The sequence below is a fragment of the Lontra canadensis genome, unplaced genomic scaffold (assembly GCF_010015895.1).
Source record: "Lontra canadensis isolate GAN:19392208 unplaced genomic scaffold, GSC_riverotter_1.0 scaffold51, whole genome shotgun sequence".
Lineage (NCBI taxonomy): Eukaryota > Metazoa > Chordata > Mammalia > Carnivora > Mustelidae > Lontra > Lontra canadensis.
In genome coordinates, this window is record NW_022631045.1 from 10,698,209 (window position 1) to 10,726,144 (window position 27,936).

The 27,936-nt window shown below is 36.9% G+C and overlaps 1 protein-coding gene across 1 annotated transcript; it reads left to right on the top strand.

Annotated features, from left to right (window-relative positions):
• Positions 1-27,936, top strand: ITM2B (integral membrane protein 2B). Its single transcript, XM_032874031.1, has 6 exons — positions 1-218; positions 21,992-22,120; positions 23,580-23,786; positions 25,335-25,445; positions 26,086-26,236; positions 27,189-27,936. Exons 1-6 carry the CDS (start codon positions 102-104, stop codon positions 27,272-27,274), a joined length of 801 nt encoding a protein of 266 aa, XP_032729922.1. The 5' UTR covers positions 1-101; the 3' UTR covers positions 27,275-27,936.

Here is a 27,936-nt window from a genome sequence, read left to right on the forward strand (position 1 = left end):
AGCCGCGCCCGGAGCCCGGCCGAGGAGGCTGCAGCCGCAGCCAGGAGCCCGCAGCCCCCGCCTCCAGCCCGCCGCCCCCCGAGGGCGCCCCAGGCCGCGCCATGGTGAAGGTGACGTTCAACTCGGCTCTGGCCCAGAAGGAGGCCAAGAAGGACGAGCCCAAGTGCGGCGAGGAGGCACTCATCATCCCCCCCGATGCCGTCGCGGTGGACTGCAAGGTCCGCGGGCCGGGGAGGTCGGGGGAGTGGGCGGTCAGCCCGGCAGGCAGGGCTGCGCGGGGCCGGGGGCGGCTCTGCGCGCGGAGGAGGCGCGGGCCACGGGCGAGCGTCCCCGGGGAAGCCGGGCCCTCCATCTGGGGCTGCTCCCTTTTCTTGTCCGGCCGCAGCTTCTCCTTTGTAAGAAAGTGCGTGTGCAGGAAGTGGAGCCTAACACGGGATCAGGGGCTTGGGAGGCCTGGAGAGAGGGATCGAAGAATTTGGGCCGAGTTCTCGGTCGTTGTGCAGTCGGGGGAACGTGCGTGGGGTCTGGACTGGGTTCGTTCCTCCCGGAGGCGAGCGGCGACATGCAAAACAACAAAAACAACAACAGAGTTTGGCACTTCCTCCCAGTATAAATAATGTTCCTAAAATGGCTGACATCATTCCAAGCCTAGACCTCTGTTGCTTCCTACTTTCGTTTCTAGGCTGAACAGCACTTGGACTAAGTCCAGCTGCTTGCTGTAAGCCTCTTAATTTTAAAAGCATTTTCTTCGTTACCTCCTTTTCCACGGCCTTTGGGTATTGGCAGGTGAACTTCACATTGAGGTCTGGAGAGGGGGCTGAGGAGCGGTTGAGGGGAGAAAGTGAGGTGAAGATCTCAGAATAGGCTTTGGCTGTTGATGTTTATAATTAAAACAAACATTCCTGGTAGGGATCAGTAATTACTGTGTAGATGCCACTGTAAAACCCACGACTGGCTTTTAAATTATATAAGCATATTTATGAGGACCCCTTTAACACTAAGTGAAACTAAACGGGAGAAACTCGTTCACGTCCCTTTTAAAATTCTCCTTTACTTTTACAAAATCCCTCTTTTTAGTCCTAATTAAAAATCAGGAGTGGAACTATAATTGTGCCAACTTTTAGCGGATTACAATAATAATATATTTAGGATATATAATTGTAATTGTCTCAGGTTAAAAAGGAAAGCCTCGTAGCCTGTTCTCTACGAGATGATCTTTAGGCTGCAAACATTCAGTCCTGTAAAAATTAACTGTAGAAGCTTATTTATGTTGCTCAACTTCCTTTTTCCTTAGCATTTTTCAGAACCTGTTATCAGTAGGGTAAACTTAGTTTTAATTTCAAAAAATGCAATGATTGTGTGCAGGTGTGAGTAATAAGTGTTTTTTAATATGATGTAATGAAAATTACTGTTGAAAAATATGGCACTAATATACTGTCAAAAAAATTGAGATTGTAATGTTAATGGGGACTTGCCTGTACTTATTTTTTGGAAATGTTCTAGTTAAAAACAAAAACGTCAGGGTTTGATATTTAAATGACTGCCTTGCCTTGAAATACAAACAGGGAACTGATTCCCTAAAAGGATTGAGTTTTGATATTGCTTTTGTTTTTCTGAATCCATTGCAAACAGTCTTGGTCTTAAAAGAAAATGTTTGGAATGCACAGAGGCTAATTAGGGTAGCAAATTATTATCTTAGCTCTATGTTTATCTAACATTCATTGTACCTAAAATAGATTGTCAAGCGCCCTGTCATAACAATTTCGGATACATATAGAGATTTTAATCCTAGTAGGTATCTCTTAAAAATCCTGTAAATACAATTCCTTCCTTTTAGAAAAGGAGAGAGGGAGAAAGAATCAGGTGATGTCACTTCAGAGAGCTTTTCTCTTGATCTGTATTGAAGGACATTTGGAACTCTGGATAAAAGTCAGAATTAATTTGCTAGGTAGCTGTAAATATGACTTTAGACATTTTCTGTCATTCCTGAAACATAACCCCATTTTCAGACTCAGAATTTCTCACAGTTTCACCATACTCAAATTTTGTGGTCACAGCTGCTGTGAAAAAGTAACCATTTGGAGCTCTGTGCATTTTCTGTTTCTATTTTCTTAGATCCCATATCCAGATAAAAATACTGGAAATAAGCTGTGAGGTCCAGAGTATTCCTTTGTAACCACGCAGCAGTCATGGATGAATAGGCAGATTAAAAAAAATGACTAATTCTTTTTCTAGCTATAAATTCAAAGTCTTCTTTTCTTCACTAAGTGACAAAATATTGCTCTACATTAAAAGTAGAATCCTAATAACCAGTCACTTAACGGTAAATGAAGACTTAGCTTAATAACAGACATTGTGAAAGAACTTCTGATCTTTTCATCTTGCACTTCGACTGTGATTACATAATGTGCTCTAGCTCCTTGGGGTGACTTTATGGTAACCACTGAATTTGACTGCCTGGATTCGGCACAGAATCAGCCTTCCTGTTTGCCTGGGGCATATCCTTGCCTGCCTGGTTGGTTGAGAGAATCAAGTAAAGCTGGTTATGGACCAGAACTCCTGAAGAAGAAATTTTTAGTACCTTTAAATCCTTCTAGATCACAATATCCAAATGATGTTTGTTTCTCAAGATGTACACTCCATGGCCACCTGCCCTGGTGTCATCTTGAATTGTAGTTTAAAAAGGCAGATTCCACTACCTTAGAATCTACCAAAGAATTCTGGTGTCTCTCTCTGCCACCAAAAATTCTGATCACTCCAGTCAGCTGTCTTATGTAACACACATTCCAGTAATTTAATGTTGCTCCTGTCCCTTGTTATTTCTTTAGCTCTTTTCTTGTTACAGGTTGAGAACCCTCTGAAAGCAGTGCCATTGCCCTTTTTTCATTCTTGTTTTTCAGTAGCTCTCAACTCTAACAGTCATGTCTATTGATCTCAACTAGCTTGCTATTTACTATTCTTTTCCTACATTTTTGCCTTAATTTTTCACCTTCCTCTGCCTGTCCCAACTGACACGAAGCTCAGAGATACAGAAATAGCAAAGAGTATGACCTCTGTTTTTTGTGACAGGTGAATTTTAAATTATATATGTGTGTTATGTTACAGGCCGCGGTTCATTGGTGGTTGTGTCTGTAACTTTGATCTTTGGAAGACTGTTATGTATGTGCAAATACCAAAGAAAATACCTAATGAACTCAGTCAGAAGTCCCAGTTTTGTCATTACATAACTGCTTGATCTTGGGCTTAAGTTGTTAGTTTTCCTTATCTGTAAAAATGAGAGGGTCTGTAAGGACTCTTCCAGTTTTAAAATTCTCTGAAGATGTGAGGATTACATAATTAAATTTGGCAGGAATTAAATTGTTTTGTGAAAAATAACAACCACCTCTTCATCCTAACCAGACCATTCCCTTTCTTCCCCATGTTTAGCATGTTACATTGCTTCTTCGTATTAAGTAGCAGTGGGTCAAAGAGAAAAGAAATGGACCCAGGGTATTATGTAATAAACCAAATTTTTATTGTGGGTTACCTCACTTTAGAGCAGTAGTTGTTAACACTTTTGTGTGTGTGTGTGTGTGTGTGTATGTGTATGTGTGTAATGCCTAATTGTGAAATACCTTCCCAATATCAGGACTCAGCTTAAATTTGCTTCACAGATATCTCTGCAAACTCCACTGCTGGAAAAATAGTATTGTCCCTCCTTTACCCTGTATTATACTTGTAGACCTCAAAGGGAGAGAAAAGGAAAGTGCTTGTGTAGGAGGGAAGATGGGGCAGGATGGAAGTGGGAGAGAAAAGTGCAAGACTACTAACCCGGTTAAGTTCTGAGTTACTCATTACAACATGGCTCTTTGGACCCTAGTTCTTTGCAGTTTCTGGTATTTCCTGTATGCATAAATAGGACTGATGGGTTTGGTAATTCAACTTTTTTGGTGTTGGTGGGGTGTTTTTTTGGGGGGGTGGTTCTGGGGATAGGAGAAACAAAAGATACGAAGACGTTTATTGAAATGTGTTGACCTTTAGAGGAGGGATTTGGGAGCTTGGTTCTTTTTGAAGAAAGTACATATCGTGACCTAGTTGTGTAATTTAGTGTTTGTAAGCGGTAGCCAGTAAAAACTTTACAGTCATTACATTTTGGTTCTCGGTGAGGGTATTGGTAGCTGAAGTGTGAGGGTTTAGTACTGGGAGATAAATTAATTGATTGCCCCCCCTCCCGCCGCCCCTCCCCCAAGGGGTTAGGACGTGACTTGGCAGGATGGGTTCCTGTCCCGTGTCCCCGCAGCCCCCCCCCCCCAGACGTGCCTGGGGTGCTGCTGCTGCAGAGGTGGACAAAAGTTGGACAAGGTTGTGTATTGGATATTTGGAGGACAAGTTACCTGCCTGGGGCTTCACAGTGTCATCTTAAAACATACTTTGTCTGGGCTTAACAGAAGCAAGTATGTTATCAGTAAACTCATAAGCCCCTGAGTCGTTGTGGCATTCAGCTCTGCTGTGTAAGAGGTTTAAGTAAGTGAAAGTATCTTTTTTACCCAGAAGTATCTCTTAGAACACATGGCACAGGCTTATTTAAGTTGATTCAGTATTTAACTTACAAAGTTTTCATTATGTATTACTAAAACTTGACTTGCTTTAAGTGTTTGTCGAAAAACGTAATAAGTAGTAATTCTGGGACGTTTTACTTCTTTAGTTCTGTCATAATTTAAATATCTAGGGTGTGTATTTAAAATGCATTTTCTTTTTCCAAAAGGAAATACTTTCTGAACTTACAACTTTCTGAATACTTTCTGAACTCAGTCCAAGTAGCTGGACTGCTTTGCATATCATAGTGTCAGAAGAAAATCTAGAAAACATTTGTCTTTTCAAATACAATATTGATGAATTCATCCTCCTAAACTTTTAGGTAAACTTGGCAGTTTTTGTTAGAACTTAGACTGAAGGAGTTAAGTACTTGGCCATCAAAGAGTTTTTTTCAGTAATAACTACAGCCTGTTAAAATAAAGGATTTGACAGTTTGGAATTTCTCAATGAGGTGGTTTTTGTCCAAAGGATGTAGAAAATATTAACACTGGCACTAGTTTTTCAAGAAGCTTGTGTATAAAGTTATTTTCTGGTGGTCTTATTTTCTTCGCACAAACCTTGGCAGTGAATGTTTTTATACGGTAGATGGCTGAAAGTTGGGAAATTAGAAATTTTTATTACATATATGATCTAAGAACGTTATTAAAAAATCATTTAATTGTGATTATCCCCTCTAACTGGTATTTATGATACATCTTAATAGCTTTAAAGACAGCTGTAATACAATTCTCTTTTTGTGTGTTACCAACAATTGAACGAACAAAATAATTTTCAACAATTGGAAGATTTCTTTAAAACTCTCTAGTCAATTTGAAGGGAAGAAAGAACTTTATGAAGTATTTCTGTAATTTTACCATTTGGGGGGAAAATCAAGTAAGAATGAACATAGACTTTATTCTTAAGTAGAAGAATTTTAATCTTGAGTTAAAGAAATGAAGAAATTATTTTTATGATAGGGATAGTCTGATTTTTCATTTGATATTTTATCTTTTAGTATTGATAATTTTCCAGCAGTAATTGTATGTAAATGTGTATATGTATCCAAATAGAAATTAATGTTGAGGTAAAATTTGCCTAATTTATAAATACTGATCATATTTGAGTTAAATATCTAGGGAGCTTATTTGGGAAATGGACACTAATTACGGTGTTCAATATGCAATACTCGGAAATTTTAAAATATTTGCATAAACTTGACACAGTTGAATTTCATAATTTAAGAAATTTAAGTTTTGATGGGTTTTTGTATATTTGAAGGTTTGTTTTAATGCCAAAATTATTTTTAAAAATTTGTTTTGCAGAATGTGTTAAGAATAAAGCTTAAATCTTGAATTGTTTTCTCTGCTTTAAATATGATTATCATGTTTAAAATTAAGATTAAAAAACCAAAAAGGTAAGGTGCATTGTTAAGTAATGACTTGGATCACTGCAGCATCCAAAAGAAGACCCAGCTTTAGTGCTGGGAAAAATGATTTCCAGAATCCATGTGTCTGCATCGCATTTTTTTTTTTTTTAAGATTTTATTTATTCATTCGGCAGAGAGAGACACAGCAAGAGAGGGAACACAAACGGATTGGAGGGGTATGGGAGAGGGAGAAACAGGCTTCCCGCTGAGCAGGGAGTCCAATGCAGGGCTAGATCCCAGGACTCTAGGATCCTGACCTGAGCCTTCACAACTGAGCAACCCAGGTGCCCCGTGTGTCTGCGTGTCTTAAAATTCATTTTCTCAGCCAACCTTTGTAGTATTTTTGTTCTGCTATATACACTTCTCTGTCAGTTTTTATCTTTCCATTTATAGCTTTCTCCTTCAGTGCATTTTTTTCCTTGCTTTCATCCTAGCGCTAGGACAAACATTTACCAGGCATGTCATCAGTGTTAGCCAGGGCAGTGCTAGACAGGGAGATCATAAACTCAGTGCCTCCTGGGCCCAAGCAGAATTAGTGAAGTTGGGCTTTTTACCTGTTAAACAGTTTAGAATAGTCTTCATTTTCATTTAAAAAAAGGGGGGGGGTCAAGTGTTGTTTGGTTCTCCAGTCTTTAAAGGCAAGCTAGAATCAGGATGATTTTTGACACTTAAGTATTCCCAACTAATTTATATAAGAATTTCAAGCAAGGCAAAAATACTGACAATTTGACGTGGGCCACTTGTTTTAGTCTCCTTTACAATAGAGAGCCTGGCTGGCAAATGATGGCATGTGTGTCCAGACGTGGCATGCTGCCTGTTTTTGTATGGCCCATGAGCTAAGAGTTATTTTTACATTTTTAAATGCTTGGGGAAGAAAATCAACCAACTTCTCCCTTTTGTCCTAATCAGTAGAGGAGTGTACAGTTCAGGAAGCAATACTGTCTGCTTACTGAGAACTCAGACTCTGCAGTTAAACTTCAGGGTTTAAATCCTATCTCTCCCACTTACTGGGTGATACGTGAGGTGAGTTACTTCAACTCTCTGTCTCAGTTTCTCCTTCAGCAAAATGGGGAGTATAATAATCTGTAAAAAGTTTATCACCATGGCTGGAATAGAGTGAGAATAAGACTCAGAAGACATTAGGGACACGTGGATGGCTCAGTCTGTTAAACGGCTGACTCTGGATTTGGGCTCAGGGTAGTGAGATCCGATTTTTGTCAGCTCTGTGTGCTGGCCCTGGAGCCTGCTTAAGATACTCTCTCTCCCTTTGCCCCCCCGCCCTGCCCCCACTCTTTTTTTTTTTTTTTCCCTCAAAGAAGAGACATTCGCTGCTGTTACGAGTACTACTGTTACTGTTACTTAAAACTACAACTGTCAAACAGGATTTGGCAGTCTTCAGATTGTTAAACAGCCATGTGATGTGAGACCAAATGTAGTATCTTTCTAGTTTTCCAGTTGGCTTTGATTCAGCTTTGCAGATGTCACTTTTTCAAGTAAACTTACCTTCAAAATTTCTAGAAGGGAAAACTTAAAGATAGAAGTAAAGTTAATGAAGCAGAGCAGTTCTTAAAATTTCTGCTTTTTTTTTTTTTTTTTTTATAGACCAGTGCCACAAACCTAAAGCCACTTTCAGATAGGTTGAGATCCTGCTGTCAAAGGTTAATGTCGTAACCTGGGTCTGGTAACTTGGACAAGTCAAGAAACTTCCCCATGTCTCAGTTCTCTCATTTGCAAAATAGTCTGGTGTACCAGCCCTGAAGTGTTGTTGGGATAAAATTCAGAGTGCCTGCTACTTAGAAACTAGTTAAATGTTAAATGCGCTTCCTCTGTCCCCATTTATTGAAGTCCCCTTTTTCTCCCTCATCATTCTTGTTTTGGAGTAGTACTTCTGTTACATTATTGTTTTATCCCTATGTCGCATGTCCGTTAGATAACATTATTATTGTTAAATCATCCTCTACAAGGTATTCTGGTGAGGATTTCTCCTTGTAATGTAGAACTCTTAGCGTGTAGTACTTTTATCCATTTTCATTAAAAAGTGGGTATTTCTCCATTACATAAAGGACGTTGAATTTAATTTTGTAAATTTAATTTTGGGTTTTACCAAATAATGCTTAGTTTTAAAATGCAAATATTCCTGCCCTATCATAGAGGAACTCACTTTTTAAAGATTATAGTATATTTATATATAATACAGTACGGATTTTGAGTGTACAGTTACATAATTTTAAATACATGCACCTGAATAACAACCCAGTCAATATAGACCTATCAACTCAAAGTTCTCATGTCCTTTTAGTGCCTGTCCTCTCCCCTTAGAGGCAACCACTAATCTAATTTCTATCTTTGAAGATTAATTTGAGGCAGTTGAGTTCAGTCTAGCTTCTAGGCTTTCTGTAAAATAAAAAAGAGTGTGGTTTTGATGAGCAGAATACAGACTGGATTCTGGCTCTGTTGATCTCCTTGGCCTGGCATCCTTGTGCCAGAATATTCTGCCTAGCTATATATGGTGATCCTAGCTCCACGTTTCTGTAAAAAAGTGGTTTTCACTTTTTGGTCTCAGGACACCTTTGTACTCTTAAAAATTGTTGAGGAGCCAAAGAGCTTTTTGATTATGTAGGTTATATCTATTGATAATTACTATATTCGAAATTAAGACTATTAACTAATTTAAAATAGCAATGATAAACCTATAACATATTACCATAAATGGCATTTTTATGAATACTAAAATTTTCCAAATAACCAGAAATTAAGAAGAGTAAGGGTAACATGTTTACATTTTTGTAACACTCTGCTGAATAGCTTAATAGAAGACTATTAATAATAGCTGATTCTCACATCCGCTTTTGTTGTCAGCCTGTTTTGCACATTCAGCTTCTGGGAAAACTTTACACTAGTCAGAGCGTGAGAATGAAAAAACCACTGTCTTAGTTTATTATGAGAAGGTTTTGACCTTGTGGAACTCTTAAAAGAGTGTCCCTGGACCACATTTGGAAAACTTAAACTCTGTGCACTTTCTTATGCTGCTGTTGTTGGTTTTTGTTTTATTTGTATTTTTCGCAATTTTAGATATCACCTATTGGCTTCCTAATACGGAAAGTGAATATTTAGCTTTTTCTGTATATTAACATATTACAAACATATTCTATCTTAAGGTGTAGTTACAGTAATTTCTGGTTAAATTGATATTCTGTGCTTTTATTGTAATTAAGAAACATTTACGTCTGAGTAACATAGTATAACCTAATAAAGTTACTAAGTTCTTTCTTATGCAAAATTGTTTTATTTTCCCTGGATTTAATAATTGTTTCTTGGGCCAGGGAGGGTTGCTTAATTTTCTGTGTATTTTTTGCTAATTCATCCTCAGACTTCGACAGCAGTATAATTGCCTTTGGGTATTTACAAACTTTCTAGATGACTTACCAAGTTTTGTATTTTTCTTGGCAGTTTTCCGTTTGTCATTCTTCAGTCTTACCATCCAGACTGGTTATAATCTAGACATATTGCTACCCAGATGCCCAAGAGTAATTATCATCCTGGAATTGAATTGGTTTGTCTTTATCCTGTGTTTTATCTGCAGTTTAATGAATCTGAGAAAACGTATCAGATCAATTTTTTTAAAAAAAACCTTTCACATCTGAGAATCTTTATCCTCACATTTAATTGGTGATTGATTTGGGTATAAAATTCTAGGTTAGCTGTAATTTTCTTTCAGCATTTTGATGGCATTGCTTCATGCCATTCTGATTCCTGGTTTTTTTTTTTTTTTTTAAAGATTTTATTTATTTATTTGAGAGCGAGACAGTGCGAGAGAGCATGAGCGAGGAGAAGGTCAGAGGGAGAAGCAGACTCCCCATGGAGCTGGGAGCCCGACGTGGGACTTGATCTCGGGACCCCAGGATCATGACCTGAGCCGAAGGCAGTCGTCCAACCAACTGAGCCACCCAGGCGTCCCTGATTCCTGGTTTTTTTGACCAATTTTTTCACCCCGTCTATAGAAGCTTAAGATTTTTTCTTTATGCTTCTGGCTCTTGAAATTTTTTTTTTTTTTTAAAGATTTTTTTTTTTTTTTTTAATTTGACAGACAGATCACAAGTAGGCAGAGAGGCAGGCAGAGAGAGACAGGAGGAGGCAGGCTCCCTGCTGAGCAGAGAGCCCGACGCGGGACTCGATCCCAGGACCCTGAGATCATGACCTGAGCCGAAGGCAGAGGCTTTAACCACTGAGCCACACAGGCGCCCCTGGCTCTTGAAATTTTTATTGATGTAGTTTGTTTCAGGACATTATTTCCATTCTCTGGCTAAAGATGCATTTATTTGTTTATTCCTTTATTATTAACTTTGTCAAGTTTTCAGGAAGAAAACATGATCATTTAATTGGAAATCAATCATAGGGCTTCTAACTGTGCTGTCTTAATAGCTTTTTAAAGATTATTGGAATATTTCCTTTCACATTAAAAATAGACTTGGATAATAGCTATTAATGGAAACCATTATTGTCTGGATTATTACTACTGCACTAGGGTTTTGTTTTTTTTTTAAATGTTTGTTTATTTAAGTAATCTTTACTCCCAGCGTGGGGCTCCAACTCATGACCACAAGATCAAGAGTTCCATGCTTTTCCTTCTGAGCCAGCCAGGTGCCCCATATTAGCACTAGTTTCAGGGTCCTACAGGATGGCCTAAAAAAGATACATGAACCAACACCTTCTGGTTTTAAATTTAAAAACTGTTTAAATTAAAATTTAAAATTAAAATTTAAATTTTTTAAATTTTTTTAAATTTTAAATTTAAAAACTTTAAATTTAAATTTAAATTTAAAAACTGTCTCCGTCATGAGTTAGAGACAACTCGGTCACTACCAACTTTGTGATTTTGCTTTGTGGCTTTGCTACTCTACTTCAGTTTCATTTTTGTAATTAATATCTTGCCTTCTCTGTTTATTTTCAAATGCCTGTATGCTTGTAAGCCTGAGTTATTTTCCTTTGTTGTTTTTGCTTCATGCAGATACGATTTTAATATTCTTGTTACTGTCCTTTGTAATTTGATGAAGAGAAAAATCCTATTAATTTGTTTTGAAACTTTTTTTCAAGATTTTATTTATTTATTTGCGAGAGAGAAAGGGAATGAGCAAGGAGAGCAGCACAGGGAGGGAGAAGCTGAATCCCCACTGAGCAGAGAGTTTGATCACAACTGAGCCAAAGGCAGATGCTTAACCAACTAAGCCACCCAGGCACCCCTAACTTTCTAAACATAGTAATAACACAACTGTTGTAATAGTTAATGCATAGTGCTTAGTGTGAGTGTGGCTCAATTCAGGTAAAGTCTTTAGAGCAGAATTTTGTGGAAACTCAGGCTAAATCATTTCTGATTGGATATCAGCATTATCCTACTATGACATGGTGTCAAGTCATTATTATCAGAGTTAATTTGCATGGTTGAAAAGCCCCATGCTTTTCCTTCCCTATGATGTACATGGAGTGTGAGAGGGTATTCAGGCCTTATGAGTTCTAAGATTCTACACAAATAATTTTACTTAACTTCTCTGGGCCTCATTATATTTATCTGTAAAACGATGTGTTGCACTAAATGTGCTTTCATGGTCCTTCCATTGTAGATGTTTTCTTTCTGAAAATTATACTGATCACATATTCAGAGGCATGTACCTCATGGCCAGGTGCTATATTAGGAATTTAAAAATTACTAAGCATCCCAGTCTTCAAGTAGCACCTCGCTGGGACAGACCAGCTGATTGTATAGACCAGCTTAATCACAGCTGACTTAAATGTCACAAGAACACAGCACCCTTGGATCCAAGAGCCAGGGGAGTGGTGAAATAAGGAGCAAGATCCAGTGATTGATTACTGAGTATGTATTGTGCATGTACTTGGTGCTGGGCGTAGGTTCAAAGGACTTTTGACGTGTTCATGATAGACACATACCTCTGATCTCCAGAACTGGAATATTTTCCAGTAGTCCTTTTGTCTAACTTTAAAAATTCTAAACTTGGACAGAAAATATACTTTCCACATTTAAATTATTTCATGCCTTTAGAAGAATATAATTGGAAGTTTTTATCAAGAGTTCTGCATTTTAAATAGAATTACTCATATTTGAATATAAATGCATCATTATCTTGTTGAATGACATTAAAATCTGGGATTTATACAAAAATGATTCTAGAACAAGTTTGCTTCCCCCCCCAATCTTGACACTTAATTTTATAATGAATTATAGGCAGTAGAACATTCTTATCGTACTTCAGGTTTTTGTTTTGTTTTACACTTCAAGTTTTAAGAAAACAGTTGATATTCTTATTAATAACAGTAGGAATTCATAATTCAGCCAGTGCCAGAAGAAATCTGTCTTGACCATTTTTATTGATGTCTGGTAAAGGCTATGATTAACAATAAATAGCAATTGTATATAATGCTCTTGACTATCCAGTACCTTTAGATCTCACCAATATGAATTTGAAAATCTGGGGCACCTGGCTGGCTTAGTTGGTAGAGCATGGGACTCTTGATCTCAGGGTTCTGAGTTCAAGCCCCACATTGGGTATGGAGCCCGTTATTTAAAAAAAAAAAAGGAAAAGAAAAGAAAAGAAAATCTCCTGAAATTTCATTTCCTAAAATAGAAAGTTCTCTTCAGTGTAGATTGAATAAACACCTTGAAGAATATTGGCTATCTTTAAAATATGTATAAAAAAGAATAGAGAATGTTTAAGGTGTTCCTATATTACCATTGTGCTTTGTGTTAGATACTCTTCTTGTCCTTAAGATAAAGTGATGAAGTGGGATGCCTGGGTGGCTCAGTGGGTTAAAGCCTCTGCCTTCAGCTCAGGTCACGATCTCAGGGTCCTGGGTTCGAGCCCCGCATCAGGCTCTGTGCTCAGTGGGGAGCTTGCTTCCCCCCTCCCTCTGCCTGCCTCTCTGCCTACTTGTGATCTCTGTCAAATAAATAAATAAAAATCTTAAAAAAAAAAAAAAAAGGAATGAAGTCGTGATCCAGCACTAAAAGCATTTATAGCCATATATATATATATTTTTTTTTTTTTTTAATTCTGACCTATATATTTTTTTTAACCTAGGCCTGTGCCAATTTTATATACTGCCAATAATTTGGTTCAGGTTTAAATTTTTCAGAATAGTCATATTATGCAATAGCTTAAAAATTTCTTTTTGTTTATTGCAGCTTTTTTTCAGAATAGTTCTATTATGCAATAGCTTAATTTCTTTTTGTTTATTGCAGTTTATTGCTTTTTGTGTATTGCAGGATTTGTTCACAAAAAAGGACATTAATGAAAAATCTGTTTTGTAGACATTGTATTTTTTATTGATTTCTCACTTTTCATTTATTATTATTTTAAGTTATCTCTACACCTGGGGCTTGAAGCTACAACCCCAAGATCAAGATTCACACACCCCATCAACCGCGCCAGCCAGGCACCCCAGTTTCTTACTTTTTAAACCTCTTTTTAGTCCAAGTACAGATTAATGCAGTAACTTTATTATCCATATAATGCCAAGCACTTGGAAAACTGCTTCCTTTTTGTGTGCTAGACACAACATTTGTCATGTGGACTTTTCTCACCATAGAGGAGATAGTAGCGGTCTTAATTTGAAAAGTAAAATGAGAAAGCATAATTCAGATACTGATTTAAATGAACAAGACAAAATGTCAACAAATATTTGATGTCTATAGAGGTTAGCTTTTTAGCCATAGATTTTGTGTTTTTACATAGAATATATATTTGATAATCAGTGCTATTAATACTGAACAGATTGCTGGGTCATGTCTTTTCAATGCCTCCATACTTTGGAAAGAAAACTCATGTACAAGTCAGGTGGACAGAACATGTACCAGCAGTAAATGCATGGCACTGCTATACTACATAATAATAATCTGTTGGGGTCATCACCTACATAGCTTTTGTGGTTCTAAGAGTAGAGTTGGGAAAGAATTTTGGAAAAATTTTAAGTAGGTCTTAAATGATAACCAAGGTTTGTTCATTTGTTACTTTAAAATTCTTACTGGAATAGGAAATGATTTAATTTCCCCTTCCCGTACTGTCAGTCTTTTTCCAGTTGGCCTTTTCAGGATTTTGTTGTAGATGGCTTTTTATTGGCTTCAGCCCCAGTGGATACTTGTTTCAGCTTAACTTTTCTCAGCTAAATCAGGGGGTGGTGGGATAATAATAACTATTACCTATTGATCACTTACTGTTTACTGTGTACCAAACAGTGATCTAAATGTTTCACATGTTTCCTCATTTAATCCCTGGAACAACCCTGTGAGTAGGTGCTACTGTTAATCCATGTTTAAGATGACATACTTGAGATAGGGAAGTTAAACTTGTCCAGCTTTCCCATCCTCCAAAATTCTGACATTTTTTGTCTGCTGTCTTCAGTTTTGTCTTCACCTATCTAGCTTCTTTAGTATCATTTACTTGAGTCTTAGGAAAAATCTGTCCTGTTGCTTGTAAATTGGGGAAGAGGAGAATAATTTGATTTTACTTGAGTATTATTTACATACTGAAAATTCAGCCCTTTTAGGTATATTGTTGTGTTAATTTTGGCAAATGTAGTTGTATAATCATCACAGTCAAGATGTAGAATATTTTCCTCACTCCAAAGTGTTTTTGTTTTTTTTTTTTTTAAAGATTTTGTTTATTTATTTGACTGAGATAGAGAGCACAGGTAGGCAGAGCCGCAGATAGGGGGAGAGGGAGAAGCAGGCTCCCTGCTGGGCAGGGGCCTTGATGCAGGCAGGGCTTGATCCCAGGATTCTGGGATCATGACCTGAGCTGAAAGCAGCTGCTTAACCGACTGAGCCACCCAGGTGCCCCATAGTGTTCTTTTTGGTACCACTTTATAGTTCTGGCTGTCATTCCATCCCTGTTTTGTCTTTCTGTAGTTTGCCTTTCCTGGAATATAGACTGTGTTACAACCAAGTTGCTTTCTGTCATTCTCTAGCTGTTTTTATGTTTTCTGGGAACTGGGAGTTGTCTGGAAAAGGTCTTGGATTCCTGTAGCTCTTGGCCCACAGTTTTCTCTGGGCTTGCCCAGTTCTACTTCTCTGTTACACTTTTGGCTTGCTTATGCTGTTCATACTCAGATTCGATGTTCGTAAGAGAATTCGCCTGTTGTGTCATTTAAAGCATTAAGGTTTTTTATTCAGAACATTAATCCAGTCTGAAGCTCAGAAGTCAGAATTCTTTATACCGGGAATGGTTTAGACTGGTTGTTTTATAAAGTAGGTTCTCAGATGGACGTATATACCCAGTCATAGCGGGACTTAGTTCAAAATTAGGCAACACAGTAGCCAATAACTTGGTATGTTTGGTCTTCATCTAGGGAGAAAAATTAAGGGGAGTTGAGAAACCAGGAAATTCATGTGTAAAAATTTGAGTCATAAGATTTTTTTAAATGTTGGCAGCTAATTCTGTATTTTGGAAAATAGTATATAGGCCAGATACATCCATGGGCAGCTGGCCTGTGCATCTCTAGGTTTATTCATATTAATCAAATGTATTTTTTTAATAAAGATTTTTATTTTTGTCAGGGAGAGAGAGAGAGGTAAGCAGAGAGAGAAGCAGGCTTCCTACTGAGCAGGGAGCCCAATGTGGGACTTGATTCTAGGACCCTGGGATCATGGCCTGAGCCAAAAGCCCTTAACTGACCGAGCCACCCAGGCATCCCTACCAAATGTGTTTTAAAAATGTACATGTTTCTTGGGTACATGTACATGTTTCTGAGCCTGGGTGGCTCAGATGGTTAAGCGTCTGCCTTCATCTCGGGTCATGATGCCAGGGTCCTGGGATCGAGTCCCACATCCGGCGCCCTGCTTCTTGGGGAGCCTGCTTCTCACTCTACCTCTGCCTCTGTCTGCCCCTCTCTCTCTCTCTCTCTCTCTCTCCCTCCCTGTATGTCTCTCATGAATAAATAAATAAAATCTTAAAAAAACAAAAGTACATGTTTCTAAATCTATTTCTGAAGGTTCAGTAGTTCATGCTGCTTTGAGTTGAATAAATTGTATTAATTCTTTTCTCTATTTCTGTCTTGTTTTTATACTTAAAACATTTTCATACCATCTCTGTCCCCCTCCCTCCCTGCTTCCCTCTCTTCCTTCTTCCTCTTTCTTTTTTTCTTCATTGATATGATTTTTAACCCTAAGAGATGTTTTCCTTTTTAATATTCTGGTTCCTAAGGCTTTGTGATTGCATTTGCCATAATAATTGCATAATAGGGTATCTGAGAGCTTTGGAAAAAATGTGTCTTCATTCATCTTATAAAGAAGGCTCAAAGAGAAGTGCCTGAGGACGTACAGTGATTTGTTAGTATAGGAACGGAATCAAAATTACATGAAAACCCTTGTGTTTTGTCTGAGTTAAGCTGATAATGGAAGCAACATTTACGGAAACCTCTTAGGGAGCTGACTGAGGTGACCTAATTCTTAACTAATAGAAGTACCAGAACAGAATTTATCCTTCATTTTGCTTGAAATATAATTGGTTAAGTAATCGTACTCTATCATGTGATGAGAAGATTTCTTTAAACCAGAAATTAGTACGACGAGAGAGCAAGAATGCTTCCAAAAACGGTGTCTTGCCATACTGCTGTAGAGGGCTGATTATAGGCCAGCGTGTGCTTCAGTGTCTTCATTTATAAACTGGGGTAAAAATTTGAGGTTTTAGGAAGATTAATGAGATGATAATTGTGCAGCACCTGTGGGAGCTCTCCTACCTTCTCAGCATAATTTAAGGTGTACCAGTTCTGTTGGCAGTACAAGGGGAGGAAATGTCTCTGACTTGTTCTAAATTAGGCCAGGTAAACTCCTATACCCTGGCAAAGAAGCCCTTGTTCATGAGTGATTTTCCTTTTTTTCTTTTTTTTTTTTTTTTTGGTTGATTTTTCTTGTTGTCCTTTAGTTACGAAATAATCCAAGCATACAAAGCCAGAGAATTTATAGTACCATTTGATATGTTTTTAAAGTCTTAAATATATACTGGTAATATCCAACTTGCCTTTTTTTTCCTCTTTTGTAATTTGGGATCGTGTTTCTACGCTCTTAAAACCAACTATGGTAGTTGATCTCATTTTAATTATTATATGAACCTATAATACTTTATTCTCCACTTGATGGACATGTAGGTTATTTTTAATTTTTTCCGTGTTGACCATTCAGCAGTAATCATTATTGGACCTTTTTTTTTTATGTACACATATAAAACTCTATCTAGGGCCACGTTCCTAGAAATGAAATTGCTGGGTCATGGAGGGGTGTGTGTGTGTGTGTGTGTTGAACTTTATTAAATACTGCCAAATTGTTCTCTGAGCAGTTGTACCAACTCCTGCCAACTATATGAAAGTTCTCAATTCCCGTTGCTCCATACTTTCCCTAGCACTTGGTGTCGTTCGTTTTCTCTTATTGCCTGCTATGGAAGAACTCACTTGATTCCCCCCCCCACTTCCTATATTAAAATATAATTTACATGCAATAAAATTCACCCATTCCCTGTATATGACTTGATTGAATTTATGGTAATAACAAAGTTGTATATCCCCCACCATCAAGATACGAAACATTTCCATTATCTTTAAAAAATTTCCTTATATGTCTTCAGTCTCTCCCTCACCAGTTCTTGGCCATGACAACCACTGAACTACTTTTTTGTCACTACATTTGCCTTTTCTGGAATTTGATAAAAATAGAATCATGCAATAAGTAATCTTTTATGTTGGATTTGTTTCACTTAGCATATTTTTGATTCAGTATGAATATACCACAGTTTATTCATTCATCACTTAGTGGATACTTATGTTGTTTCTAGTTTGGGACTATTATGAATAATGATGGTATGACTAATACATAAATCTTTGAGTCAGTTGATTTTTAATTACCAGTCTTCAATCTTGCTGAACTTCAATTAGTTTGAATTTTACTTTCTCAGATTTTCTAGACAGTGATATCATTTACACATAATGATAGTTTTGCATTCTTTTTTGTAATCTTTATATCTGTTCTTGTGCTTCTCAGTTGTATACTAGCTAGGATTTCTAATACAATGTTGGATGGAAACAAAGAATCAGTTTTAGTGGGCAACCCTCATAATTCCTGACTTGAAAGTTTAATGGTATTAAGTCAGAAGTTTCACCATTAAGTATGAGGTTTACTATGGGTTTTTGATCATTATTAGCCTTAGTCATGTTAAAGAGTTTCACCTCTTTCCAGGTTGCAAAGAGATTTTATTATGAATGGGAGTTTGGAGTTTGTCAAATGGATTTTCAACATATATTGAGATGGTCATTGAGCTTTTCTTCTTAAATCTTGCGTATGTGGCCTTTTAAACTTTAAGCTTACTCTTTCTGGAGTTAATCATTTAAAATACACTTTTTTTTTTTAAGATTTTATTTATTTATTTGACAGAGAGAGATCACAAATAGGGAGAGAGGCAGGCAGAGAGAGAGGAGGAAGCAGGCCCCCTGCTAAGCAGAGAGCGCCCCACGTGGGGCTGGGTCCCAGGACCCTGAGATCATGACCTGAGCCGAAGGCAGAGACTTTAACCCACTGAGCCACCCAGGCGCCCTTAAAATACACTTTTAATAAATCACTTAGATTAAAAACTTTTCTGTTCTCAATATATTTTAATGCTTTCTCCATGACTCAGATTGTAATATGGTATGCCCTTCATCTGTCATGAATAATGTTAATTTTGACTGCGAATTACTTAAGACATGAGCCATGCCTTAATTACATTTGTTTTTCCCACAGGATCTTCCACAGTATATTGCAAATAGCAGGTCCTTAATAAATGTCAAACTGTACTAAGTACTTAGGGCTACTGTTCTTTGCTAAATAGCCACTATCTGTTTTGTGTCATGAAGTCTTACGTTGCTCCCACCCCTCACTATCACACTGGCTGTGGTTGTAACTTTCATGCATCATTAAAAAAATAAATAACCCAAGCTTTAAAAACAGATCTAAATTTCATTCACTCATCAGATATTTGTTGAGTGCCAACCAAGTACTAAACTTAGCTTGGAGCTACCAGTAATGCAAAATGAATATGAATGGATAGTCACAAGAACCTTACAGCCTGGTCGGTAGAAGATGTGTATGTGAATTATTCTAATGCAAGGTAGGAAATGATCACTAAAAATTAAGAGGAAAAAAAAGAGATTAGATAGATTTTGAAGACCCAGTAGCTCTTTTAGGAAGTACATGATTATAGTGCATGAACTTGGGTCTATAATGTGGTTATTTGAAGACTTAGTTTCTGATTCTTAAACCATGGTTCATATTGTTGAAGTGCTGAACAGATGACTTAGGGATAGTGAAGCATTTTATAAATTAAATTCTTAGAGAAATTTAATTTTTTTAGTTGTCCTTGTCCAGAAATGTGATTTTTGAATGAACATGAGAATTCAAACTCCAAAGCATGGTATATAAAGGCCCTTTGTGATCCGTCCCAGTTAACCTCTCCATTCTTAACTTCTTATACCCTCCCCACATATTGGACATGCCAGCCATAGCACATGTGTCCCTTGGAGATGTCATGCATTCTGGTTCCATGATTTTATTCATTCTTTGCCTTCAATATAATGCCCTTTAACTCTGTGTTCTCTGTGGGTAATGAGCATTTGTCCTTCAGCATTCCATTCTAGTATTTTCTCCTCTAGGAGATGCACTCCAAACACTGACTCCTTTTCTGTGCTCTGCATTCTTCTGTTAGAGTCCATATCGTGTTTACGTTCTCTTTGTGTATTTATTTCCCAGGCTGATCTGAATGATCTCTTTCTTGGCAGGGGCTATATACCAGTGCCTAGCACAGCTCTTGGCACATAGTAGACATTTATAATTTGTTCTTGAAATTTGCTGACCAATTAAAAATGATACACTAGAGGCACCTGGGTAGCTCAGTCATTAAGCATCTGCCTTTGGCCTGGGTTGGAGCTCCGCATTGGGCTCCCTGCTCAGCAGGAAGCTCCTTCTCCCTCTCCTACTCCCCTGCTTGTGTTCCCCTCACTCACTGTGTCTCTCTCTGTCAAATAAATAAAATCTTAAAAAAAAAATGATATATTAAAAGGCCGGAAACTTGTTATCAGTTTGACAGTTGGGGCTGTATATTTTTTTTTTATAAGTGTCTCCCATGGTCTTTGGATATTCATTTATGTGTTGCTAGAGAAGGAGTCTGCCAAACAGGGTGGGTGTTGTACGCACATTTGACTGTCTCAGCAGCTGATACCAAATGTTTGGAAATGACTGTTTCCATCTGTCATCTCCACCCCCCCCACCCTGCCTCTACCCTAAAATTAATTATGCTAGGAACTGTTTCTTATCTCCTTAGGTATTTATATCACACAAGGGCTCAAGCAAAATACTAGACTTTGTCATTCAAGTTTCATATTACCTTATGACTCCAGGGAATTCTTGTAACTTTCTGTTTACAGATGGAATATGTTACATGACTTGATAAATTATTCTAGGCTTACTCTTTTTACATACTACTTCGTAGTACACTTGTCTTAAGTACATATACTAACAGCAGAGTGTTAATGCTCTCACAGTGTCTGATCCAGTCCTCAAGTTAAAAGGCATTTGTTCCACAGTGTTATTCTGTGTTTAAAACCTCAGTTAACCTAGTTGTACACTGTCTAGCCCTGAAGTGTTCTTGGCTGTTTGGGACAGATGGGATTGGACTTTTCCTTAGTAGTATCAAGTTGAAATTCCTTATCTTAGGATTGAAAATACAACTTTAGCTTTCAGTCTTTCTTTCTTTCCTTTTTTTTTTTTGGATTTGGAGCTTTCATTCTTTCTTAACTGTATTCTTGTTTTAGCCATATCCAGCATTGTTGATAACAGTTTTTCTTCCTTTTTTCTTATATCCTGTTTATCTGTAAAGGTGTGGATCAAGTCTGCATTCTCCCTTAATAAAGCCTACATTGCTTTTTCTAAGCAAAGATCAGAGTCCTATGCTCGAGAGGCTATACATACATACTACTAACGAGAACATCTTCTATTATGTTGTTTTCAGGTCAATTGGAGCCTTTCTTCTGCTGTCTGTACAATATATCTTGAGCCATGAGTTTGATGACGTGAGCAGCTAATCTCCATTGTCAGCTCTTTGACATGGACCTGGGTCCAAATCAGAGATTAGCCATAAATATGAAGTGACAGAGTGACTGAGTTAGAAGGGCAACGGGAGTATTTAAAGGCCTGAACATTGTGACTCCATTTGACATTCTGAGGCTAAATTATTTCTTTGAGTGGGTCCAAATCAAAATTCTAACTAACTGCATGTCTCTTGACTTAATAAGCTTTTTTTTTTTTTTTTCTGTTCACTCTTTTCCTTATTTTTCTACTGCTTCTATCTTAAAAATGAAGACCTCTGTCAAACTAGATTTATTTCTTAGGGTATGGCAGGAAAATTAATAAGATTATTTTAAGACTCCAATGGTTCAAAGAATTTGTTTCATATTAGTTGTTCTGTCCCTTAATTTCCTGTTACTTTTTCTTATGTATTGTTAGGAGGGGTTCAATACCTGCTATGAAATACGAACTACCTGTAGCAGGCTAATACATAATTTTATAATATAATATAGTGCACACTGAGGTTGTATAAATAAGGCTCAGCACCGTAATATTGCATGACAGAGATGGGTTGTAGCCTTTTCTGAATTTTTAAATGTTAGAAGATATTTTAGTCACCAAAGTTGTGCACAGAAATTAGGAATTATGCAGTATGTTACCGCTCGGGAGGTATGAGTAGCAAAGGTGTTGAGAGAAGGCGGCAGAACTCTCCCAAGAGACTGATGGCTGTGGTGAGTCCTGGCACCACCACCTGATAATTCCTGGGTTGATTTTGTTACGATATCTGAGTCCATTGGTCTTTCTTACCTTTGTTTATAAAATGATCATCCTTTTCAGGCTTCTTTGAATCCTGACCCTTCTGTGATTCTGGCTGGAGATAACGATACTGACCATTGTTGGTCTTTTTCATATTTTAGGACCCAGATGAAGTGGTACCAGTTGGCCAGAGAAGAGCCTGGTGCTGGTGCATGTGCTTTGGACTAGCATTTATGCTTGCAGGTGTCATTCTGGGAGGAGCATACCTGTACAAATACTTTGCACTTCAAGTAAGTGGAAAAATGCTAAGAAGGACTTTTGCCTTTCCTTCATGCATATTAGAAAGTAGGTCCCAATTTGTTCTAAGCCTGCATTTTTTGTCTGTGGCCCTTGGCCAGGGTGGTAGTCCTGTTCTAAAGTTGCATTTTAAAAATCTGAACATAAGTTTGCTGAGCCTATTGGGCAGTCACTAAAAGCAGAATAATGTTATTTTGAAATGTTGCTGACTAAAGAGGACAGATTATTGGATGATTTTTCAAAATTGGCTAGTCTTCATTTGTTTTCCTACTCTAGTAGCTAAGATATACTATGATTATTTGCCAGTTGAGTAAATATATCAGATAACATCAAAATGTTGTCATATTGATGGATTCTAACTGGTAGCCAGTTTGGACTTGCCTACAATTTGACTTTACTCCTGGACACGGGGTGCACTGGCACTACGTCTCTCTGCCTGTTCCCCAGCCATTGATTTTTCCTTCAGCTGTGATGTTGAAGTGATTTGGGATGAACGTTGATAACTCAAGAGTGTTTAATAGAAATCCTTAATCTTAGTGGGTTAAGACAGATACTTCTAATGATAATCATGATTTATGATCTCTGTTTTGTGATACATTTCTCTTAACAATAAGTTAGTAGGTTTTTTTTAACATTTTAAAATTTGAAGAAACCATTGACTTAGATTTTATTAAAATAATGAAACATTCTTCCAGAGGAAATGTATACATTTCATGCCCATTTGCATGTTGATAGACATTACTGAAATACTAGTCATCTTTTTTAATGCAGTTTTGTACAGGAAATGTATTTGATATAGAAAAAAACAATTTGTAATTCCACCATTCAGAAACACTTTTGCCTTAACGTTTTGTTATATACTCATAACCTTCGTATACTTTTTAAAAAAACAGTCTTTATAATGATTACTGTAATCTGATATTTTCCACTTAATTGTAATTTATTTTAAGGAAAAAATCACAACTACTTGTATTCCTGTAAAAATTACAGAAAAACTATCCCTTTTTTGGCTAGTAAGAAAAAAATCATTTAATCAGTGACTCCCATCAAAAAGTCTTAAAAGTATATTCTTTCAGAAAAAAAACACATTTATTTAAAATACATTTTTTCATAAAAATAAAGCCTACAGGTAGAAATAGGCCTATGTATTTCTTCACATTTACTTGTCACCAGATGAATAATTGCTTTAAATTCTGTTTTTGTCAACTACAAAAAGTAAAGGAAAAAATCAGCTGTTTTTCTCTTTCTGAAACCACTTTTTTTTTTCTTTACAATACTTAAGAACCCCATCTTAAAGGATGTATTAGCTCTGTAATTAAACTGTCTGACTTGTCATCTGAAAGAGTGTGCAAGCAAAATGCTATTTAGATAACGGTGGCAGCTTAAGTAATGCTTACATTTAAAAACCTGTCTCCCACTGAATTGCTGAAGTAGTGTTTGAACTCTCTATAGCCCGATGACGTGTACTACTGTGGAATAAAGTATATCAAAGATGATGTCATCTTAAACGAGCCTTCTGCAGATGCCCCGGCTGCTCGCTACCAGACAATTGAGGAAAATATTAAGATCTTTGAGGAAGATGAGGTTGAATTCATCAGTGTGCCTGTCCCAGAATTTGCAGACAGTGATCCTGCCAACATTGTTCATGACTTTAACAAGGTGAGCCAGGTGCCTGGAACTGTTTTAAAAAAAAAAACAAGGGCAGGTTTTTTAACTGATGTTCTTTACAGTTTTAATTTCAGTATTTGCTAATTTCCTTTATTTAGAGCTGACTTGTTATTTAAAGAAATAATGGACTTGGGTTTCTTCTGCCTTATAAAATAAAAACTGTCCAACATCTGATGTTGAGCCCAACTCTGGCTGCTGTTCTTTTGCTAGTAAATTTCTACTATTTCCTATTCACCCTGTTTTCTTAGCCAAGGGGAGATTCATGGTCCCATTTCTTTCTTTCTTTTTTTTTTTTTTAAAGATTTTATTTATTTATTTGTTACAGATCTCAAGTAGGCAGAGAGGCAGGCAGAGAGAGGAAGGGCAGCAGGCTCCCTGCTGAGCAGAGAGCCCGATGCGGGACTCGATCCCAGGACCCTGGGATCATGACCTGAGCCGAAGGCAGAGGCTTTAAGCCACTGAGCCACCCAGGCGCCCCTGTATCATTTTCTTAATCAGTTTTTAAGTTCTCATTCTACATTTCCCCTAGTGTTGAATATTGTTACGCAGTGGAGAAAAGATGAGGTGAGAAAACAGTGAATATCCCAAATTCTCCACCTAGTTCCAAAATTTTACACTGTTAATTTTCTTTTTCTCATATTTGATACTTGAACTCTTGTCTCTTCTATATAATTCTACATCACTATCACATCTAAGAAAATGAACATAATATAGTATTATTTAATATCTAGTTGATATTTAAACTTCCCCAGTAACTTTTGTCCCAGGAATGTTTTGTTTTCTTAAACCAGGATTCTGAAATTCATAAGTTTACATATTTTCTGTGAATTTTGCATCTGTATATAAGTTTGCCAGTTTAAACACTCAGGAGGCATAGTACTGAAGTTAGCTTTGCAAATATTTAATGCCTCATAAATACATGTGATAAATGTTTATAAAGTAGATTAAAAAATACATACTTTAAAATAATAAGCCTGTCTAAAACAAATAGTAAATAACTAATACTGAGCCCTTAGAAATCTGAGTGTTTACATGATTTGATATAACTCATTTTAATCCTCAAAACCGTCCTATGGGACAGTCTTTCTGAACCATAAGAACACAGAAAAATCACTTAATTGACTATTATTTCAGTTTCTCTAAGGATGGTAGTAATTAGTACCATTCTAAATGCATAGGAGAGAAGTTAATTTTTACATGTAACAGATGGATACCTTGGAAGGTGTTAGGGCTTAAAAGTGAGAGAAGTGACTGTATCTTAACCAGATGATAGGCTATTTGCAGTTAATTTTAATAGTTTATTGTTAATCATTTATAGAACAAACTCTTGATAAGTATTTTGTTTACTAGTAGCAATAATTTTTTCCTCTCATTACTACTTTCTGTTCCTATCCTACCAAATACTTCATTTGTTGAAATGCAAGTGATTTATATGTCCTAAAGCCAGCCCATTTTAATGGTATAAATTATTCTTAAAACTCCAGGTGCTGCCTGTGCTACAGATATTAATCTAATGAAAATGTATCTTTCTCTTTGCAGAAACTCACAGCCTATTTAGATCTTAATCTGGATAAGTGCTATGTGATTCCACTGAACACTTCCATTGTTATGCCACCGAGAAACCTGCTGGAGTTACTTATTAACATAAAGGTATAAGGTGTTGAGATATTTTTTTTAAAAGCTTTTATTTATTTATTTGACACAGAGAGAGAGAGTGCACAAGCGACAGGCAGAGGGACGGGGAGAGGGAGAAACAGGCCTCCCCCTGAGCAGAGAGCCTGATGTGGGGCTCAATCCTAGGATCCTGGGATCATGACCTGAGCCGAAGGCAGATGCTAACAGACTGAGCCACGCAGGTGCCCCTGTTCAAATGTTCAAATATTTCTTATGAATAATGCTGTTATAGGATCTTAGAATTCCCGGTTGAGATAATAGCCCTGTAAGTGCCCATCTCACCAGACGCATAGCTAAGAGCTTTATAAAGAGGAATTAAGACTCACGATTTTGGGGTTTTTCCTTTTATTATTTTATATTTTGAAATAAAATACAGTCTCTTAAATTATTATCTGAGTTTTCCCAACGGGCCTGATAATAAATAGTAGGCTCTCAAGAAATAAGATCTGTGTTGCAAACTATTCGACTCATGGACAGTATGTAAATAGACAGGTATGACTGTACTGCAGTAAAACTTCATTCATGAAAACAGATGGTGGGCAGTAGTTTGCCAATCTCTATTCTATACCTTTCCTGTATCCTCTGAGTATTCATATAATATTTCTTCCACATGTAGGCTGGAACCTATTTGCCTCAGTCCTATCTGATTCATGAACACATGGTTATCACTGATCGCATTGAAAACATTGATCACCTGGGTTTCTTTATTTATCGATTGTGCCATGACAAGGAAACTTACAAACTGCAACGCAGAGAAACCATCAGAGGTAATACTTTTTACTATTAAAGTCCTGGCAGAAAAGTTTGTCATTTCACTTCACTATGTCAAACCAGATTTAGATGTAAGCCGGTGTATTGTTATCAATATGCTTGCCAGGAGTTGAGAAAGTAAAAGTTTTGTGTCATTATATGGTATTTCTAGATTTCCAGAGAATCATCTGAATTCTGAATCCGCTCTTTTCAGGTAGAGAGAATTAGGTGAATGTGAAGTGTCAATGCCTTGAGATGCTGTTACCTCACTTTCCATGTGGTCACCCAGCCCAGCCTTCCATCCCACCATTGACACTGGGCAAGAGTTGTTCTTGTCCAGTAGGTCTCTGGAGAAGCTCTGAAGCTATGTGCTCAGGGACCTGGATTCTAAACGTGAACTTTTGGATCACGTTGAAGATAGTCACAGTCAGGTTAATTACACAGGAAAGGATCACATTGAAAATAGTCACAGTCAGGTTAATTACACGGGAAATTGGCTGAAGAATTAAGAGCATCGACACAAGTAATGTAGCTTTGCCAGATCATTTAACCTTTTTTTTTTTTTTAAACCTGAACAACAAGAATGATAGTATCTCTCCATTTCCTTTCATTTCCTTTATAGTTGATGATTTTTTTAAAGCCAGATTTACACATAGGATGAAATTCACCCTCTTTAGTGTGCAGTTCTGAGTTTCAACAGATTACTACCACAGTCAAGATACAGAATATTTCCAGTACCTTCAAGGTCATAAATTTACATATGGCATTATTATTGGTTGCTAAGATCTATTAAGATACTTAGTTTAGACAAGAGAGGAAAATTATTTTCTCCAGGGTTAAAAAATTAAACTACAGAAATTCATCGAATATAGAGTAAAATATTTTTATATGTATAAATAATACAGCTGATGATAAGTATGAATTACTTAAAGAACCAGAAATTTAAAAAAATTTTTCCCTCCCCAACAGGTATTCAGAAACGTGAAGTCAGCAATTGTGTTACAATTCGGCATTTTGAAAACAAATTTGCTGTGGAAACTGTAATTTGTCCTTGAACAGTCAAGAAAAACATTAATGGGAGAAAAACTTAATATCGCAGCATAACCCCCTACCCTTTGTATTTTGTGTAGTGATTATTTTTTAAGATCTTTCATGTAAGTAGCAAACAGGGCTTCACATCTTTTCATCTCATTAATTCAATTAAAACCATTACGTTTTAAAAATCTTTCCTTCTTTCCAAGTGTGGTGTCTTTTATCTTGAATTAGTAGTTGTATGAAGTCATAGATAATACTACACTTCACCATAGATCTTATGTGTTAGGAAGAATTTAAATTTCTTTGAATCATTTATCCAGATTTTTGTGTTTGAATTAATGCATTTTCCAGAGGAGGGGTTATCTAAAGAATAATCATATATATGCATACGTAAAAATGGACCACAGTGACTTATTCGTAGTTGTTAGCTGCCCTGCTACTTAGTTTGTTAGAGCATTTGAGCACACATTTTAATTTTCCTCTAATTAAAATGTGCAGTATTTTCAGTGTCATATTTAACTATTTAGAGTATGATTTCCACCTTGATGTTTTAATATCCTAGACATCTGCTGTAATAATATTTTAGAAAATGTTTGGAATTTAAGAAATAACTTGTGTTACTAATTTGTATAACCCATATCTGTGCAATGGAATATAAATATCACAGAGTTGTTTGACTAAA

Coding starts and splice junctions, on each gene's coding strand:
- ITM2B (XM_032874031.1), top strand. CDS start 102: ATGGTGAAGGTGACGTTCAACTCGGCTCTGGCCCAGAAGGAGGCCAAG. Junction 25,446..26,085: donor AGTTACTTATTAACATAAAG/GTATAAGGTGTT, acceptor TTCCACATGTAG/GCTGGAACCTATTTGCCTCA. Junction 26,237..27,188: donor ACGCAGAGAAACCATCAGAG/GTAATACTTTTT, acceptor CCTCCCCAACAG/GTATTCAGAAACGTGAAGTC.